The following is a 21774-nucleotide window of genomic DNA, read 5'->3' as shown; positions in this document are numbered from 1 at the left end:
TTTTTAGTACAGGGCCTACAGGGTCTTACTACACAGATCGGACTCATAGTGATCCCTGTTTTCAGCCTCCCAAGCGCTGGGATTACAGGTGCGCACCACCACGCCCAGTCTCAGCACAATCGGGGATGAGGCTCGCATGGCAGGCCAGGCACTGAACCCTGGTCCCTGCACCTGCCTAAGTAGGTGCTCTAATCCACCGAGCTATCTGGTTGGCCCTGATTGGTGGTTCTGATAGTCAGAAGTCAGCAGAATGCAGGAAGAAGGGGGAGGTGACCTCAAGGACTGATCCCAGCTACCATAAACAAAGATTCCATTTACTAAATAAGAAAGACTAACAGGTCAAGTTTTTTTTAATTTGTCACTCATTCACTTTTTAACATAGTAAGCTGGCTTAACTGTGAAACATCTGAATAGAAATATCTGGAGCTCAGAAAGCACCTTGGTTAACCACACAAACATGGAATCTTGAGCACAAAAAGTAACATTGGAAGCCTTATAAAATGGAATAAAATTACATAGTATAACTAAATATGTATAACAAAGAGAAAAAGTATAATAAGAAAAAAAAGGAACCTAGGACCTACACCTTAAAAACCCAACATTAGAGACTGGGTGGGGAAGAGATAGATAACCTGCCAAAGAAAGATAGCAGCTGGGGGGTATACGTTAGTTATATTTACACACACATACATATACATACGTGTACATATATGTATGCATATATTATAATAAATGAGATTGCTTCAAGCAGAAAATGGCAAGCTATCAAATACTATCATGGAATCAAGTAGGATGAAGAATGTGTTTGTAATATTTAGCTACATGGTGGTCACTGGTAACTTCAACAAGAAGCAGTCCAGAGGTAGTGTGGGAATACACACAACATCGGGATACGCTAAAGAATATTCAGGAAGGAAATCAAACAACACATGCAAAGAACTCTTCTCAAGAACTGGGGACTAAGATAATGCAAAATATAATAAATGCTATCTTTGAGGACAAAAAAAAAAGAAAAAAGAAAAAAGAACTGGGGACTGCAGATTTAAGAGACAAGTAACAGCTAGAAGGGGATGTGGGTAGATTTGCCAGATTTAACAAATAAAACTACAGGATGACGAGTTATACTCACATTTCAGATAAATAATGAATGACATTTTAGTATTTAAATGTGTCCCATGTAATATTGAGGGGATACACACACAAAAATTATTCATGCAATATTTAAGATATTCTAAAGACACTGTTGTTGTGAAATTGGAGGCAACTGGGAAGCTTGTATGTTACTGCAGAGCCTTAGGTGAGAGTCCATATTTCTTTTCAGTTTTGAGAGATGACAGAGTATTTTTAACTGATGAGAACACCTGCTATGAATGGAGAAGTTAAAAGGGTGAGAGGAAGAAGGGAGAGGAAACAGTGGTGAGAGCCCCGAGGAGAGGCTCAGTCAGAAGCCAGCCTGGAGGGAAGCTCCTTGCCCTACAATAGGAGAGCGAGGACAGGCAAATGCAGAGGTAGACAGAGAGACAGATCTGGTACTAGAAGCTGGAACCTCCCTCCTCATTCTCCTTATGAAATAGGCAGCAGGCTACCTGAGAGTGAATAGGGGATCCGGAGGGAAACGTGGGAGTAGGAGAACAGAGTGATAAAGACATGTTTCTTAGAGCAAGCAAAGATGGTTTTAAAGTCAAGGGCTAAGATCTGCTGGAAGCCCTGCTGATGATGGTGAGCACAAAACTAACTAAAGCATGGAGATAGCCAGTAGATACTCAGGTACTCCATGCAGACAAAAGGTCAGATAAGTTCTAAAGTGGACTGATGACCGTAAACACAGGATGCAAGGGATAAACTGTACACTCAGGTGAAAGGGACAGGGGGTGAAATGTTATCTCCCTCACCAATAAAGTGAACTAGCTTTTCAAGCAAAGAACAGAATGCAAACAAGGAGATACTGGGGAAAAATCAATTCTTGTTCTATCCATGAAGCTATTCAGGTCCAATATCTTACTATTTTAAATAATACCACATAAGGATTGGTTTATTAACTGGGTCCACAAATAAATATTAGGCTCCTACTATGTGCAAGCACTGACTAGATATCGATTTAATCACGGCAGGGCTGATGTTTAATTAACAAGAAGAGCCTTATAGAAATATTTGACACTCAAATTAATATCAGATCTATTCATTTGACTAATGCTATTACAATTACAGTTCATAGCTAATGGCATTATCGGGCTATTATCACAAAGCATTACCTCTCTTCTAAAACTCATTTCCATGATAATTCATTGAAATCATCCTGAGAACACACTATCTTGATGGGTTTTCCCTCCCAGTGCTCTTCAAAGGGATGAACTCACCCTTAAAAGAAAGCTTGCTAGGCCAAAAATCCTCTAAGCCTCCTTGCTCTGCAGTGGAGGGGAACAATGCCCGGTGATTTCCGTATAATTGTGAAAGACACAGTGCCCCTTCCTGGCAACAGAAAGCCGATCTCATTTTTATCCACAATTCCAACAACTACAAATGCAAATCATAGCGGCAGTGCAGGCGCTCTGCTCCCGAGCAAGGTACTGAGCCTGTGTGGATCTGAGACCAGATCTCAGTTCAGTTCACACATTCATTCAACAAATATTTATTCTGTCTCCTCTATATGACAAACAGCTCAGTTTCTCTGTGCCTCTGTTTTCTTGTCTGCAGATTAAAGGTAATAATAATTTGAGTTCTTATTAGATAAATATGAAAAAATTGCCAAAAAGTCAAAGTTAGAATACAGTTGTTAGGGATTATTTCCTTCAGGTATCATGAAAATTAATGTGTTTTAAAAATTAACTCAGGAGAGCTATGAATCTCAAATGAAGCATTTAAATCAGGTTACTGAAGGAGGAAGGAAAGAAATTAACATTTATTAAGTGTCAGTTATATGCAGACCTTGCTCTATGCATTTCACAAAGATATTATTTCATTAAATCTTCACAATTCTTTGGGGGTAGATATTCATGGGCCCAACACAGAAGAGGAAAATGAGCTCGAAGTTGCTGCAATCATATAACAATGGTGATTTGCTTCCAAAGCTCTTCTCAGGGCCCTGGGCTTATTGCCTCTAGTGCAGACACAGACCCGCCCTAGAGAATGACCGATACATCTTTTTAGTTGGACATTTCTTTGGTCCCAAGCAGCAAAAGCAAAGAACACAGTAAGTGAAAGATGAGCCTCATCTGAGGCAGGGTATTAACTCATTTTAGTTTTGTCTCAATAATTTTGTACATTAGCTAGATCACCATTACCAAAAAAATCCAGTGAAATCAGAAAAAATGCTCTCTGCATCCAATTATCATTTGATGAGATTCCAAAAGACATAGTTTAAGATTATTTTAAAGTTCTATTACATTGAAGATGAAACAGTAGCTACTAAGGAGTAAAAACATCGCCTGTTCCTCAGAAAAGAGACAGTCGAAATCTATTTCGCACCAAAAGCAATATGAGATGACATTTAAAATAGTGTCATGTAGAAACTGCTCAAAGGGAAGGAGTTCCTGGGATGAGGGAAAGGAAAAAACAAAGAAGAGAAAAAAAATATAGGATAACTTGGATAATTGTACTGCTGATTTCTACTGGTCTACTGAAAGGAACAGTTAATGCTTAAACTGTTTTTCTTCTTTTTAGTTTTTTGACCAATTTTGAATGCTTATATCTGATAATCTGAACAACTAATTTAAAGACAACAATATGCAATATAACAACCATTGTTGAATTCCAAATAATAATAATAATAATAATAATAATAATAATGTAACGTATACCTAAGATACTTTATAAATCTGTGATTTTGGTAGAGTGGTATAGGTTGAAGTTAACAAATCCAAGCACTCAGAATCAACTAGACTTTGGCACATGGGATATTGGGATTCCTATAATGATATCTTTAGAAAGGCTTAGAATGAAGACACAATTTGCAAGTTATAGAATGAATGCTGCTAATAACAGACATGTTTTTCCATACTTCAACTGAATTAGTTGTTGGTGGTGGTGGGAATCCACCCCTGATGGAAAACTATTTTTTAAATTTTACTTATTTATTTATTATGTATTTAGTACATAAATACATTATATTTAAAATGTACTTACATAAAATACATTTAAATGTATTATATTTAATACAGGGTCTTAAATACATATTTAAGACCATATACAATACAGGTCTTAAATACATATTTAAGACAGGGTCTACAGGGTCTCACTATGTAGATCGGACTTGTAGTGATCCTCCTGTTTTCATCCTCCTAAGCACTGGGATTACAGACATGCGCCACCACACCCAGTCTCAATCACCCTTTCAGCGCACGCTGGGGGCGAGGCCAGCACCACACACAGGGGATCAAACTCTAAGCAGGTGTTTTAGCCTGCTGAGCTATCTGTCCAGCCCCAGAAAACTATCTTTGGAAGTACAACTTTTCCATTATGTTTGATGAAGCAGTTTTGAAATATATGCATTGTTTGTGTAAATGTCAATACATGAATAAATAAATCCAAATGATAAAGGGGAGGAAGATTCTGAAAAAAAAAATGATACCCAGCTAATTAGCTGAGTGAATTTTCCCCCTGTTTCTATTTGTGTACAATGCAAGTGTGCAGGTATTAATCTACATTTGTGTAGACAGATCTGAAGCAAAATAAGATTGAAATAGACTTTGCTCAATGCTCAGTCAACAAATTTTTATCAACTCCTTGCATTTTAATTCTCTCCTTATAAAATCGCAAACATATATTCCTGTCATTCAAAATTAGAAATCAAGCTCATTTATCACAACTAATTGGTACATGTCATTGATGGGTATAAATATTTAAATGGACTTTTGTGAAATATTTAGGCTGTTTCAGATTTTTCAATGTTGTAAATATTATGAAGGTAAACATTTTTTTGTGTAGTCTTTAATTACATTACTTATTTTCTCCTCACAATAGAAATCCAAGAAATGGGCTTATTTGTTGAATGAGGATAAGTATTCATACCATATATGGAGAGGGAAAGTGAATTTTTTTTTCTAAAAGATGGCATCCACAGTGGTGTACGTCATCAGATGTTCATACTCATCTCAAAGCATTAGTTTCAGCTGAACATAGTATTTTGTTGATTTTGTAAATGTGATTGACAAACTTATATTCCACTTTAATTTATTTTTTTAGAATGTAAAATTGAGATTTTTAATGTCTATAGAACATTTTTATCATTTTGTTTTTGGGGAAATACTCATGTCTTCGCTCATTCTTCTTTTGATCTATTCATATTTTATTACTCTAGGTATCTTATACTTTAAGAATGTTTTTACTTGGTCATTCTGTTTTATTAGCTTTGACTCAACATTTTTATTGTATAGATGAGGTTATTTTATTATACAAGTTTGGCTGATATGGGAGTAATAGGATCCAACAGTGTGCCATTTTATTTTATTATTTCATTTTATTTTATTTTGGTTCTTTGAGGCAAGGTCTTGCTATATAGCTCAGGCTGGCCTTGAGATCACTCTGTAGTCCAGGCTAGCTTCAAACTCAGCTCTTTCTGCCTCAGCCTCGTGTGGGCTGGGATTATAGGTGTGTGCCACCATACCCAGCTTGCAATTAATTTTATTGCGCTTATCTATGAGTATGGAATTTAATAGTTTAATATTTTGAATTTAATTTTCTTACCCAAATGAATTTTATATTTCAAATAAAATATTTCTTTCAAATAATAAACTTCTGTAAAATAATTTGCCATATAATGTAAAAAGTCAATTAAACTATGACTGTCTCATAACCATAGAATAAATGGAATTAATCAATTAGTGATATATAAAGATATATATTATATTTTAAAGATGTACAATTATATATTTATTAATATTTCAGTACTTTTTGTGCTGTTCCTTTCACATGCCACTTTATTTTAGTATATTATCATCCTAATATTTTTAACACTAAAATTCTATCAGTATTTTATTTATCACTGAAGAAAGAAAGAAAACACAGCAGCAAATTCTTCGCTGACTTCAATATGGTTAAATAGTTCATGTTTAACATAACTACTACATTCCAAAATTGAAGTCGGCATAGTCATTACAAATTACCTGTTGAAAGACTCTATCCTGAGGAGAAAGAAAATTAGGAAAAAGAATTTAAACCATTTCTCCAAACTACATGTATAACTATTGTCATATTTAAAATGCTTAAAAGGCATGAATTCTCCTTCAGTGGACAGCAGTTTCCTATTGGCAACAGGAAAAACTCAGCACTTTCAGGGTTAGCACGTAAGCAGTACTGTCATTATAGTAAGACTGCAGGGCTGGCGAGATAGCTCAGCTGATTAAGTACCTGTCGACACAAGCTCAGGGACCGTGGTTCCACCCCCGGCACCATATGCCACACCGGCCCCACCCTGGGTGTGCTAATCCAACCACCGGGAGACTGGGCGTGGTGGTTCACACCTGTAATCCCAGTGCTGGGAAAGCTGACACAAGAGGATCACTATGAGTTTGAGCTACATGTTGAGACCTTACCTCAAATAAATGAATAAATAAAAGATTAAACACTAAATTTAAAATAAAATAAAGATTAAAAAAAGACTGCAAACTGCTTTATACTCTCTTCTCAAGTAAAATCTACAGAAAATACCATTCCAATATTTATTGCACGTATAGTGAACTTAAAAGATTTTCTTTTTTTTTTTTTTTTTTGCAGAACTGGGGATTGAACTCAGGCCCTTGCACATCCATCTCCCAAGCCCCAAGATTTTCTAAATTTAGTTAATAGTATCTCAAAATACCTTTAAAAAAGTTTACACTTCAATTGCTAGTGGTATGAAATTGTTTCAGATCCACATCTTTAAACAGTCTTTAAATATATACATAGATAGATAGATAGATAGATAGATAGATAGATAGATAGATAGATAGATAGATAGATAGATAGATAGATCTATTTTTGCATGGCAGGCCCGGGAATCAAACTCTCAGCCGCTGCGTGTGCCTAAGCAGGTACTTTCATCTGCAGGGCTATTTGACGAGCCCTCTAAATGTATATTCTTTAATAGATCTTTACCTCATTCCCAGTTAGTATCATATATTTCAAAATCAAAAGATTTGTTTCATACCAAGATACAGGTATTACCTTTTCTTTTCTTTTCTTTTCTTTTCTTTTCTTTTCTTTTCTTTTCTTTTCTTTCTTTCTTTCTTTCTTTCTTTCTTTCTTTCTTTCTTTCTTTCTTTTTTAACTAATGGTTGATAAAATACTGCAGGGCAGGAGTGCTGGAGCACACCTGTAATCCCAGCACTGGGGAGGCTGAGGCAGAAGGATCACTGCATGTTTAAGACCATCCCGGGCTACAACATGAGCTCAAGGGCAGCCTGAGCTGCATAGTGAAACCGTGTCTCAAAAAGGCAGAAAAGAAATAATGCAATACCTTAAATTCAGAAAATGGCCTGACTTCCCACCCTCCTGTGGATAGGTACATAATCAACCTATTGTACAGGATTTGTACAATCCATGCTATTTGTGTTATGGTGAAACATTAAAGAATCCAATTTAGATTGAAGTACAAGTATAATAATTTTTGAACATGGTCAGAACTACATAAGACACAAGGGTTTGAATGTGTTATCTTGGTACTCTGTCATACTGTGGTCCACCCAGTCTCATCAGTCTCATTCTCAGTGCAAGGAAGGGATTCTCCGTCTTTTATCAGCTTTGTCTGTGGCTTTTCTTTTTCACATTCTCTTTCTCAGTCTCTTTCCCTTTTTTGGTCTTCTGACAGAGCTGGGGCAGGAGCAGGATGAGGGGAACCCCACTCTCCTGCTGGGTCATCTTTCCTGTCATGAGCAAGTTTACAGGAACTTACTTCATCCCCTTCCGGCCTGAGAGGCTGCCCTCTTAGGTCTCTGTCATCTCTTGGGTCTCATCCTTCTCTTCAGATCAGACCCATCATCGCTCCTCATGACAGTCATCCCGGTCATTGACTTGACTCTCTCCAGCTCCCAGATTCTTCAGCTGGTCCTCTTCACCAGCCCCTACATCCCTGGGTCTTCCAAAGCGATCTTAATGATCTGCTCCCCTCTCTCTCTGTCTCTGTCTGTCTGTCTGTCTCTCTCTCTCTCTCTGTTCCTAATTTTTACTTATCACAATTTTATTTTATGTGTTTCATATCAGGCATCACTGATCATACTTCTCTTATTGGTTACTTTTCATTTATTAATGCCATATTCTCTAAGGTGTATACTTTCAGATGAATTTTAGAATTGTTTTGTCAATTTGATCCAATTCTACTTTTGTTCTTATGAGTAAAACTTCTAGGTTAATTTAAGAAAAACTAAATTTTTTGCATGAGGTTTTTTTTTATTAATTTTATTGAGAAAAAAATTTCAATGTGACAGCTTCAAAACAGTTTGGTAGGACAGTTACAACAATCAATACATTGTGTATTGTTGTCTTTGTAGTAGTCATTCATAGCACAAGATGCAGACATGATATCCTGTCCAAACACTGTTAGTACAGATCTTTCTTTTTATTGAATTAAGAGAAAGTAGCTATATATCTATCCTCACTATTTTGTATATACAGATAAAAAATTGTCCTTCATTTATACCATCTTTTTTGTTCAATTTTTTCAGAGATGAGTATTCCATTGCCATCCAAATAATGTAGGTGCATGAATTCAACAAAGTATTCCAATATAGTCCAGTACTCCATAATAGTAGTGGGTTATCCACAGGACTGGCAATGTCCAAATCTGACGACTTGAGCCTTCCACAGCTCAGCATATTAACATGGCTTCACTTTTCATACCTCGTGTCTACACTTTTCTGCTGGCTGGTTAAGACCAAGATAAAGTAAGACCTATATAACAAAAAAATGTAGCTTTTGTATCTGACACGGTCAGTCAAGTTCCCTTAGGACTTATCCCAAGACCCTGTACCGCACTTTGTAGATCCTTTGTCAGTGTCAGCCATGTGGATGAGTCACGGCCATTGCTTGACCAATTTCGCATGAGTTTGTATTTCATCTAAGGACATAATAGTTTTTTTGTCCTATTTTGTTTTGCTTTGTGTTGTTTTGCTTGAAGGCTATAACACTTGCTAGGCAAGAGCTCTACCAGTGAAGCACACATGCTTCAAGGTATGTATCAAGTATATATATTTGATGTATACTGAGCTTTTTAATTTATTCAATATTTTTAAACACAATTCAGTGAGACTGACTTTTTTGTGTATACACTTAACATTTCTTTTCTTTTTCTTTCTTTTTTTTTTTTTTTTTTTTGCAGAACTGGGGATTGAAACATTTCCTGTTGGAGATATTGTAGGAATTTTGTGCTTTTTTTTCATTTTGGTACTATAAGTTAGTATTCTAATTGGTTACAGTTTACTGAAATTACCACTATTATATAATAGTGAAATTAATGCATTAAATTTCTTAAATTCTCTTAGCAAATTGTTAAGGGTGTTTTAGTTGATAACTTAAGTTTTCAGCAAAACATGTCATCTTCAAATAAATGTATTTCTCCAAAATGAAAAGCTATATGCCTTTAAATAAATGTGTCACTGAGTAAAATATACATACATGAATTTCTAAATTTATAAATGCAATTTTCTATTTTCTAAATACAGATATTGTGGGTTTTGTTTATTCCTTAGTCAATTAGTTAATTAGTGACAATGTCTTTAATTTCTAGGAAGTTGGGTTCATTATTGATTTATTTCAAGTTCAATACAAGGACATTTTGTTGGTAGTAAATAGTTCCATAATGATTGTTAAACTCTTTCAATCACAATATTATAATTCTCCACATTATTAACTATTTTTCCTACTCAAAAACTGACAGTGTAATATAATCACTCAATGCATTATGTTATGTATGATACAATACATCTTTCCTATATTTCCAAAACATTGTTTTCATTAGTTAAGGTATAACTATTGGTATACCTACAAGTGGGACTGTGCTACCTAGCAATATAAACAGCGTCTCAAAGTCTCTTCAGAAGGTTATTCGTTTGAATTGAGTTTTGCTTGAAATTAGTGTTTTCCCATTATTTTATTTCTTTTTCTTGTGAGCTCCTCTTCCTTATTATCATTATATTATTTTAAGCTTTATCTGCTAAGAGTATTTCTTGTAAGCAACAGTAATAATATGTATTAGAGTCCCATCTTTTATATACTGAACTTTTTCTATTATTTATTTGAAAGAAGAATCCACCAAGAACCAGCATTATCAAGTGAAAATATACACGGATATTTTTGCTAAAGTCTACATTTAAAGTGTCCTGTTAAAATCCAACTTCTGCAACAAGCAGACTGCTGGGTGGAGGGAATTGCTTGATGCCATCTTCAGATTTCCTAACCCTTGGATCAGATAGAAGGATTTTAGACTGCAATGTGTGGTTATCGGGTCTGCCGGAACTTGCACTTACTCTGCATGTTTGCTTCAGGGGACACTTCTTGGATGTAGGTTGCCTTGACTGTTTTCTATTCCCACTACTTCCTATCCTGTGGTGTCATGGGGTTGGGCTTCCTGATAGAGGTTTGAAGCAGAAGGAGTTTCTGGGAGAAGCCTTTTTCCTTTCAGAGAGAAACAGGAAGAGAGCGGGAGAGAGGGGGAGAGAAAGAGAGGCAGAGAGACAGAGACAGAGACAGAGACAGGAAAAGGACTGGAGCGAAGGGAAAGAGAGAGGAGGGGACAGGGAAGGGCAGGGCAGGACTGATAAAGGAAGGTCCCAAGTAATGAAGCCTCTCAGCAGTGCTACCAACAACAATAATGTGCCTAGACCTAACCTTGGTTTCTGTGGACAAGGTATGCTCTGATCGCTTCCTATCTGTTCTGCTGATGAGGAAGGTACTCTGAACCCCCTCCCAAAACAAGATTAAATGGCAGAAAACATGCTCTTGACACTAGGCACATGAAAACAAGAGCTGCTCATCAGTCACATACATTCAGAGATGAGGAAACAGCTCACAGTGTGGGCCACTTGAATGCTGCACTCAGAATAAAGAAAATAAGCAGAGGCTAGAAGACCCAGTATTTGTAGTAGCAAAAGGGTGTGGTGACCCCTGGGTCCCACAGAAGGATGTGATGGGCTGTGGTGACCCCTGGGTCCCACAGAAGGACTGATGCCTAGATGGGGCCAAAGCCTCATGCAGTCATAGAAGGGGCTTTTTCATCAAAAGTTGAACCTAGAGTGTGTGATTCTGAGATTAAGGATGTGCGTGAAACTAGGCCACTGGTGGGTTTGGTACTGCCCTAGTCCCAGCAGCCTAGATAGAGTACAAAAGGGGCAGAAAGAAGTTGCCAAGGTGCCTTGCTTGCTTTGCTACCATCTGCCGACCATAAACTCTCTCTCTTCTGTGATGCCTGTCTGCCAGCCTGCCTTGCCTTGGAGCCGGCCAATGACAGACTGAAGCCTCTACAAACTGCAAGCTGAATAAACCTTCTATCCTTTTTCTCAAGTTACTTTTCTCTCCTTGCCGGGACAAATACCCAACACCCAAAATGAAGGAAGGAAAGGTTTATTTAGCTCATAGTTAATGGAGGTTTCAGTTTACTCAGTTGGCTCCCAGGCAAAGTGGCACATGGCAGAGAGCAGCAGTTCATGGCAGTAGAAAACAGCAAAGAGCAAAGGGAAGGGCAGCAGATGCAGCCTCTAGCAAGCCCCTCTCCCCTTCTTATATTATAAACAAGCTACCCTTGGGCTGGGGGTGTAGAAATCCCGCAATGTCCATGACCTCCTCTTGCACAGGATGACGATGTTTAAAAGTAAGAATCCTGGCTCCCTGCTGAGTCACTTTATTAACTTCTAAACTTCTCAAGTACACCCTTTAACTTTAGGTGGCAAGTATTTTGTCTCATTGATGAGAGAAAAGTGACTAAGACAGGTTTGTTCCGCTAATCTTGAGGGCTAGCAGGGAAGAGAAGTCTGGCTGAGACCTCAGTAGAGTGTGGCTGACCTGGCGAAGGTGAGGAGACTTTGCCTCTAAGTAGGGAGAATGTCTAACAAGAACTGGAAAACATGCATTTAGACTATGGTACCCCATAAGGCTCAAAGACATCAAGGCAGTGAAAGATTTCACTCAAAGATGTGAAATCTTAGACTATAGAATATAGGAAATTTAGAGAGCAATAAAGTATATTTTGCTTTTCTATTTTCCATTTCATGTTATTTATACTATCACCATATATATTTCTGTATTGAGATGCAAAAGCTTTGAATTTAGTTTAAATTATGCTAAGAAACCCATGGTCACTTGCAGGAGAGCCCCAGGGTTTGGGTAGAAAGGTGGTATTAGGGGTTTTAGAAACCAATTGAGATAAGGCATTTGAAAGATCACTATCCACATACACTTAAGCCATTGAGAAGCTGTTGAAGGAAATGGTAATGGTCATTTCCGGGCCCCAGCCAGGGCCTATGTTACTGCTGGAAGTGTGGGGAGATGAGGACTCTGCTGAGTGCTGCTTCACTTGCCAGCACTATTTTATTTGTAAAACAAAACAACTAGCCCATAGGATGCTACAGTCTTTTTGTCCCTACAATGACCACAGTAATTCAAGATAAATAGAAACACTTCACTTAACATCTATGAAGTCTAATCCTTACTGTCAGACCATCCCTAACTAATCTGTGATCTTCTCTTAAGTAACTTGGAATGTGCACTTCCTTGCACGAGAAAAAATTTCCCCTAAAATCATTTTCAAATGAATAAATAAATCAAGATGAGCAAAAGCTATTTAAAAGAATTCTGAAGAAGGTTATTTTATGAGTGCTCTATAACTGCAGTGATCTAATACTCGGTACTAACTGGTTGGCTACACTAATAGTACACTTAATAAGGTAGAAAACCCAGCTCCCTGTGAGCCATGTAGTGAACAAGCCAGCCGGCCCTGTCCGTGGCCCAGTTTCTCTCTTGTTGTGAATCTTCCTGCTTACGTAAGCTGAGTTCTGGAGGCGTTTAGCCAGCTTCATTCTAGACCTAGAGTCCTCACTTTGTCTCCCTTTGCAAGGATGCTCTTGATTTCAACCAGCTCCTAGAAATGTCAGATGAAAAATGGCACAAGTGTGAATTACGACAATAAAAGTTTATAAGCTACTAAAATAAAGTTATAGTACCTAAGAGCTGAGTCAACTGACAATGTTAAATGGAACATTTTACAACCAGTCCTGGGATAATGATAAAAAAAAAATGGCCCACAGAACAAGAAATATCTGACAGGAAACAAGCTCGAGAGCAAGTTCAGGTTACCTGATTTTTGTGAGCTGCCTTCAAGAAGGACAGGAGGCGGTGATGAGCTAATGTTTCCAGAGTGTCTGCTCTGTGCCCAGCCCTTAGCTGTCACTTTCTCTCTTACTTCTCATTATAATTTAGTGAGGAGGTGTCAACACCATCATTTCAGAGAGGAGAAACTGAGGCTTAAATAATCCAATTATTTGCTCAGTAACAAAGCTGTGGGATAATGGAAACAAGATTTGGCCTCAAAAGTTTGTCTGCCCCAAAGCCCATGTTCTTTCTCTATCTTTCTATATCAAATTTGTCTCTTTAGCTAGACAGCCAATTTCTATACGGATACTGCAGTTTTTAGGTCTCATGAAGAATCACTCTGTCCAAATTGACACTGGCATTTGTCCCGTTCTATGCCTTCCCTTGACCCTAGAGTTAACCATGTACATTAGATGTACAGAAAACGTTAATTTATAGTTTAATAAAGCAGGAAGAGTTGCATTTAAATGAGACCAGTATTATGCGCTTGCCTTGTTTGTTTTGGTCTTTTTTTATTTCATTATTTTGGTTGAATTATTTTTTAGGAGAGGTTTATTTTTTGGTTTTGGTGCCAAGGACCGAACCCAAGGCTTCCAACTTGCGAGGCAAGTGATCTACTGCTGAGCCAAATCCCCAACCCTGAGACCAGCATCAGGGAGAAAGTTGAATACTCAAAATGATATTCTTTTTTTAAAAAATGATATTTAAGGAAGAATATGGGGTGTTATCAGGAATTTTAGTAGGTGAAATGTGAATCTTTTATTTTGCTTTTTAAATTGCCACATGCTCAAAATGTTTTTCGTAGACCTTTGAATTTCTACTACCTTTCTCCAACCTTTTCAGCACATCAGCCTCTTGTCCTGTCATCACATGACCAAGCCCCAGAGCTTCTCATTGGGGATAGCCTCAGGATCCCCAAAGACAGACACAAGAACGCTGGCATACCCAGGGGACCTGGTAGTGTCTCCTCAATTATAGGATTTGCTGTAATTGCACAATCTCTTAGAAATATTATGTTTTACCTTTAAAGAACTTACAAAATTTATATTCTTCTCCCCCATCTGACTTTGTTATAATATAAAGAGAGTATTTTCAATTACCTCTTATGGACCAAAATTCATGCTCCAAGAAGAATTAATGTCATGTTAATTCTTAGGCTTCACATACGCCTTGCAAACTCCTCTCACTCTAGTCGGAGAAACATGGTAATAAAATGGTGTAATCGCACGACATGCAAAGTGCTGATGTGAAATGAAAAGGACAGAAATACGATTGGGATATTAATTCAAGAAAAAAAGAAAATAGGACTATTTGAATAGGCTTAGCAGGATGATTTAATTCTTTCTGAAAATAACTGGGATGTTACCTAACCTTATCTTGACCTCCATCACAATTCCCCACATTCAAGTACAACTACAACCAAATATCTAGTTCCTACACACAGTTAAGAGCACACAATATCTGGAATAGAGAGAGACAGACAGATGGGACAACCTTCAGAGAATCTACTCATCTAAGCCCCAGATGGAGACATCAGGTAATGCCACAAGACAATGAAAACTTCCTTTGTAACAAATGCAAATAAACAAAATGAAGTAGTGGAACTTCCAAAATACCTCTCAACTCAGCACCAACTTTTATTGATGGGTTCAAGCCCATAATGGACACAAGATAATTTTCATATTTAACCCACACTAATGGCCATTGGGAAGTTACATGACAGAAGAAGAACAGGTTTCTGTGGGAAGTGACACAACTAAATCGTAGCTGTCATACTTAGGCACTTGCTGACTGTCAACCTTGAACACAGCATTTAATTTAGATCCCACTTGAAAGTATGTACTGTCAAGGAAGAAGCCAAAAAACATTTTCTGGTTCACAAAGCAACCCACAACCCATTTGGCTAGGATGGCACAGAAAATCAATTCTGCTGGCACATAGAGTGATTACTCCGGCCCCAAACTCATCTTTACAAAGCATTTTAGGAGTTTTTCCTTTAAAGGGGCAAGAAAATGCTAAAACACTGGCATTTGAAAGTTTAAAGATGGTTGGTTCATGTTTTCATATGCATAATATTTTCAGAAATATTCTACTCACTCAGTACTCCAACTGAATTAAGCTCGCTTCATAAAGACATATTCTTTTTATTTTAAATATTATATAATACGAAGTATAGGTAATATACCTTGCAATACTAGACACCACCACTGTTTTTCTAGTATTTTCTAAAATAAGGGTTGAATATATGTAATGAATTATAATTTGTGTAATAATTGAATCACAGTACCTCAAAATCCACTGAACAAAATTTGAGTATGTGCATAGATGTAGGTGTAGATATTGATGTGATAAAAGAGAAGATTATGGCAAAGATCCAAAGAAAAAGTAAATACTTAGGAGTGAATTAAATTGCCTTGAATCCTGAATAGTTGCATATGAACTCAGTTTAGTATCATAAGGAAACGTGAATCCTTTATCAGAGGATGTTAAGTAGAAGGAATTATTCACCAGGTTAAAAGAAAATATCCATGCCAATCAGAGAGTGAAGCAATTTACCAATAGGAACAGTGATTTTGTAAGATAATCCTGCATTTATCTAAGTTTTCAAAATAACCTAATAGCTATCATCTACATGTATTATCTCAATTGCATTGCAATTAATATGTGAACAGACTATTCGATGATGGAAAATATTTTTCATTCATTGAGTACACATTTATCAAACAGCCCCCAGGCTCCTAGGCACTATTCTAGTACTATGTGTATAAGAATAAATAAAAGAAACAGCTCCTACAAGTTAATAGCATAATCAAAATAACCTTTACACCCCTGCTAACGTTGTTGAACCTCAAAATATTTGAGGGTACTTTGTTTATCATTTTATCAGCAATCAGAGAATTAAATGAGTTTTAACAATGAAGTTTCAAATGAGTTTTTTTGTTTTGTTTTTGCTTTGAATATATTATGGAAGTGAATAAAGCTCTATGAATTGGGAAATGATAAAAATATTCACTGAAACTTGTGATTCAGCAGTTGAATAATAATTGCATTTCTTCCAAACAGGCAATTGGTTTCCAAACACATTAAACAAAGGCAATTTAGAAAGTTTCTTCTTCCTGCTGGCGTCATTAACACTGTTGAATGTCCTGGGATTCTGGAGTGTCTCACGGAGGTACGGAACTGTACGGTAAGATGCACAATTTCTAAATCCATTAAACAGTGGTCTGAAAACCACCAGTGAGCCAATGAGAACCCCACAGACCATGACTGGACAAATTACCATATTACAAAAATTTAACAAATTATGTAGAGCAAGAAATTTTATTTTAGTCTTCACTTTTCCATAGATCCTCATAATAAAATAGTGCTTTACTCAGTTTGAAACATGTTACAAAATAAGAGACATTTTTCCATTATTTAGCATCACTTAGAATAAGAAATGACCATATTGATAATAAGAATGAATGCTTTTACCGTTAAAAGCAAATATCATTAAACAAATAACTAGGAATCTAGTGACTCGAGATTAGGATCTCATTGAGGCCTTTAAATCAACAGTGAGCATTTCAAGATCAATCAAAGACTGTGTAAAAATCCCTTAGCCAATCACCTGAGACCAGTCGGTGGCTTAATATGTATTATCTACCATCCATTCATCATTAGGCCTTATTGAGCTCTCTCCTACTACCTTCCTTCCTCCCTCTCCCCCCCCCATTGACATATTCTTAGATGGGCGTATGCTTGGACTAAACTGCCTAACCACTCTGAGGATCTCTTATACACATACTTAAAAAAGTAAACAATAATCCCAACCTCTTAAGGGTTTGGGAAAGAATTTTGAGCAAGCGTTAAGCACAGTGACTGCTGGAAATGAAACAGATTTTCATTTTCCTCTTTTTGTTTCACTCATGTATGTATTTAGTCATAAATCATCCCACTCATTGTCACTTCTCCCTTGCCAAAATTCTTTTATGCTTCTAACAAATCCCTTCTGGTACACCAGTCATTTGATAGGTAGTATAATATACCAAAGTTTACTACAAAGGAAATCAGCAAATACTCAGCTTCAGCTATATTACTTTTCTTGTGAAGCACATGCTCCAGGACAGAAGACACTTATACCCTGTGCAAGGCAGATGGGTGACAAAATTCAAAGCCTTAGCACCACCCTAAATTTGTATGCTTCTTACCCTCCAAACTATAGGAAAGCAAAATGATCTTCTATTATATATAATTTCCTTAAATGCCAGCCTCATCTTTAGGTTGGAAGGAAATTAGAGAATCAAAGAGTCTTGCTGAGTAAGCCAACAAGGATTTCCTCAGCTTTGTAAACAAATCCAGGAATGAAAGATGAAGTGAAGACACAGCTCTGTCCACTGCCCATTTCCTCACCCAACGCACCTACACCTGCTATGATGGCTCTTCTTGGCCACCAACTCGACTGACTTGAGGGAGAGCGATGAGATTAGTAAGGCATTGCAGTGTGCAGCTGGACGAGTCACAGGGCAGGCCTTTGGGACTCCATCTGGTCCCTGGACCCTTCCTTACTCTCCAGCTTTTCCACTGCTCAGTGCTTCCTGGCTACCACAAATTAGGCAAATTTATTTCCTCCATCATGCCCTTCTATTATGATATTTCTGCCTTTGAAGCAGTCAAGCTTGGATTGCAATGATAGGCCAAAATAAGCCTCTCCTCATTTAAGTTGCAGGTATCAAGTATTTTGTCCCTGTGGCAGAAAGGTGACTAATACACCTGTACTATCTCCCAGTTTTAGTTTTTAATCCTGTCCTTCTTCATGACATAGCTTAAAAGGCAGACTCCAGAGTCAGTATAATGGAAGCCAGTTCTACAATGCACTGGCTGTATAAACTTCAGCAACTGTTTAACCACACTAAGCCTCTTTCATTCGAGCGGGGAGATGGCTCAGTAGAATAAGAGCCTGCCTGCCTGCCTGGCAATCACAAGGGCCTGAGTTCAATCCCTGGTTCCACAAGAAAAAAAAAAAACAGTAATAGGGCCAGGAGGCTGTTGGGAGGATGATCAAAGTCTCCAATATTATCAATAATAATAATAATAATAATAATAATAATAATAATAATAATAATAATGAATGCCCTTGATTTGACCTTTGCTTCCTTCTTTCTCCTTTTTACAATTCTTCTTCTAAAGTGATGCTGAGGCATAACTGAAAGACATTAATTATGGATTAAATTCAAGTATAACTTGCCCTAGAACCAGAATTAGTGAGCTCAGGCATTCAGTCATTCATGCATTCAGCCAACATGCTCAACAGTATTCCATGCACTGGTGGAACAGAGTTGAACCAAGTAAAATGCCAGGTGACATGGAACTAACACTGATGTTCAAATTAGAATATTCCATTGTGAGGCTTGCTCTGTGATGGTTGAGCAAGTGAGTCCCTATACATAAGGAAGAGATGCTAGTGTGGAGTCCAGAGAAGAATGAAAATAGAAAAAGCACCAGAGATTGGAGGAACCAAAGATATGGGACTAAATAGCCCAGGGGAACCCAAATCCAGGCCATAAGCAGGACCAGTTGGTGTTCTGTTCTTCACCTGTGTTTCCAGTAACTCCTGTCATTTCTGTTACTACCGACCCCGAGTGCCTGTCAGATCGACTGCAGCATTAGATTCTCATAGGTGTCTGAAGCCTGTTGTGATCTGCATGCAGAAGATGGAGACTCCCCTCTCTAGATGAATACAGTAAATGTACAAAGAAATAGGAGAAACCACCTGTATTAGTTACTCTTCTCTCATTGTTGGGACAAATACCAGACACTCAAAATGGGGGAAGGAAAGGTTTATTTAGCTCACAGTTACTGGAGGCTTCAAGACACCGGAGGAGAGGCTGAGGTGCTGCAGTGTCCAGGATGATCCTTTGCACATCTCTGAGAAAGCACAGGCTAGCCAGTTTAATGGCTCCGCCTCTCCACCTCTGGCCCCGCCCCTCGGGCCCCGCCTTAGTCCTCTGGCCCCGCCCCTCAAGCCATTCAGTGCTCCGCCAGCCACATCTACCCCATAACTTACATGAGGCTTTGGGGAGATAACTAGACACAAACCATAACACCACCCATGTCCCAGAGATGATATTATTGAAATATGTTATTTATAATTTTAAGAATTGATTTCAGTACATATTCTGTCACAATCCAATTTTTGTCCAACCTAAATATTTATTCAGAGCCAGGCCATTGTGGCAAAGTGTCTAAAACAGAGCAGTCCTGGCTTATGTTTATACCCAATATTTTGAAGAAAGTGATGAAACATCCTCACTAATGTACAGTTAATATCAGTCCGTTTGTACCCAAGAGCACTCAACTACTGAGCTTATATTAATGTGACACAATTTCAGTGTAATTGTTAGAAACATATTAATCTTCTCAGGGTCACTGGGACACTACCTCAAGTAGAGTTAAAAACTACCTCCAAGTGGCATACCAGACTTACCTCTTGCATTAACAAGCAAAAACCTTTCAGAGCCTTTGACTCGAATGAAGTCCTCCTCAATCAAATTTGAAAGTGAGATATCATACTCACAACTCTCCAATTTAGGTGCAAAGGAAGTAAGCAAACAAAATGTATTTCCCTTGCTGAAAAGTTTAAGTAAACATATCTACAGCGCTTAATATAAATATGTACCCCACAATGGTTGCAAAAATAAAAAGAAATTAGAGCTGTTTCAGAGGGAAAGGGCAAGAGAAGGTTGTTTTTTATAACATGACCACTGTCCCTCACTGTACTCATTGTTCCAAAGGTATCAGTAATCATCTATGTATAATTTCAAACAATTGTTAAAAGCAACATAAATCAGAGACAAACAGCCAGAGTTATTCAGCCAGCCTTCATTCTCTTCCAGTTATTTTTAGCAAAAAAGGCAAAATTACCTTTCTGAAACCTTCATGAGCTAAATGTAGAGGTCTGACCCCAGAGACTTACATTTGGTAAGACTATAATATTGTAGAGCTCATATTCCTTTGTATATTCAATAAATATGTGTTGACTATCTGCTGTACACCAGGAACTTGAACAGGCATCACGAACAAAACAGGGAAGGAAGCACTCTAAAATGCCTATCCTCCTGAATCTTATCCAATATGATTAAGAAAATAATGTCTCTTTAGAGCAGTGTATCATAACAGAAAGCAGCCAGGATTTGGAGTAATCAAGTTCTAGTTCCAAAGCCTGTCTCTATCAACTGCTATTTACATGAACCTGAAGAAAGTTGTTTGCCTTTTGGGATTTCAGTTTTCCAATCCATAAAATGAAGATGATTCCATCCCACTCTAACACAGTGCCTGGTACTTAGAGAACACTCCAGAAAGGCAAGTCCTTCTTGCACTGGGAGTGGAAGGTGAACATTTTAGAAATACAGGCATGGCCTCCTTCTCCAACAGTGGTCTCAGAACCAAATTTACAAAAGCCCAGTAAATCTGATGAGCCTTTATGAATCCTGGCAGCTACGACACTGTAAAGCCGAAGGGTTCCATGTCTTTCTCACTGTGGGCATGGAAGAGATTCACTTCAGGTTGTAAGACAGCACCATCTAAAGGTCCTTATACGAGCCTTAGTATGCACGGAAGCTTTTTTGTCCTATTTTAAAGACTGTTCTGGTGAGCAGAGCTCTTAAATAATCATCGTTGTTGTGCCAGTATCTACGAGCCTATCATAAAGGGCAGACAAGCACTGGAGAAAAGCAAATGATTTATGAAATCATCTACATCTGGTCCTAAGAAAATCTCTCTCTCTCTTTCTTTCTTTAGATATTGTAGTCTAAATCATTTTAATGCTCAGAACATCAGTGGAAATAATCTTGAAGAAACACTTCTTCTCCATGAAAAGTCTCTGAAAGTTTATGGCAGTATACAGGAAATTTCTTCAAGTATTGATCTTGGGGAGACAGCCTTATGAAACTATATTTGCCTCTACCGGTCTTATGGAGACAGTATTCATTGTTTACTTCAATTTAACATTTTATGTATTTTAGTAGGAATCAATATATAAAAGAGTAACTTGGTAAATATAATCTGTATACTTCATTAACAAAGACAAATTATGACCTTCCCAGTAAGCTATTATGCTTTTGTATTAAGATGCAATCTACTAAATTAATAAAATAATTTCAGAGTCTAGGCAATTACTCTATAGCCAGAAATGACAGTTCACTATCTGCCAGTAATATTATACAACTTTTTACAATAGCTTAACCATTACATGCAACATAAAAGACTATTTTTTAGAGTTCTGAGCAGCGATTACAGGAAAATGAACAGTATGGTAATATTCTTTCTTCTGGTAGGCTGACCCTATACTGTATCCTAGGCATTGTGACCGTACCCTCTATATATGTGAGTAAATTATAATAAGCAACTGTGATTCTGCTATATTTGATTTTTTATCCTGGATAATATACTATCAAGATACAACTTTATTTAAAAAATTTTCTCTGAATTCAAAAGTACTATTATTAAAACAGATCCATAAAA

General features: G+C 37.4%; 1 protein-coding gene across 1 annotated transcript in view; it reads left to right on the top strand.

The window, feature by feature from the left end:
- The window catches only part of Slc15a5 (solute carrier family 15 member 5), a 101422-nt gene extending 80223 nt beyond the window's left edge, over positions 1 to 21199 (top strand). The window contains exons 8-9 of the mRNA XM_004626099.1: positions 16336 to 16444; positions 21052 to 21199. Coding sequence (XP_004626156.1) covers positions 16336 to 16444; positions 21052 to 21199 — 257 coding nt within the window. The remainder of the gene's footprint in view (positions 1 to 16335; positions 16445 to 21051) is intronic.
- The last annotated feature ends 575 nt before the right edge of the window (positions 21200 to 21774 follow it).

The sequence above is a fragment of the Octodon degus genome, unplaced genomic scaffold (assembly GCF_000260255.1).
Source record: "Octodon degus isolate 3935 unplaced genomic scaffold, OctDeg1.0 scaffold00012, whole genome shotgun sequence".
Classification (NCBI taxonomy): domain Eukaryota; kingdom Metazoa; phylum Chordata; class Mammalia; order Rodentia; family Octodontidae; genus Octodon; species Octodon degus.
The sequence above is the reverse complement of the archived record's forward strand: the minus strand, read 5'-3'. Positions and strand labels throughout refer to the sequence as shown.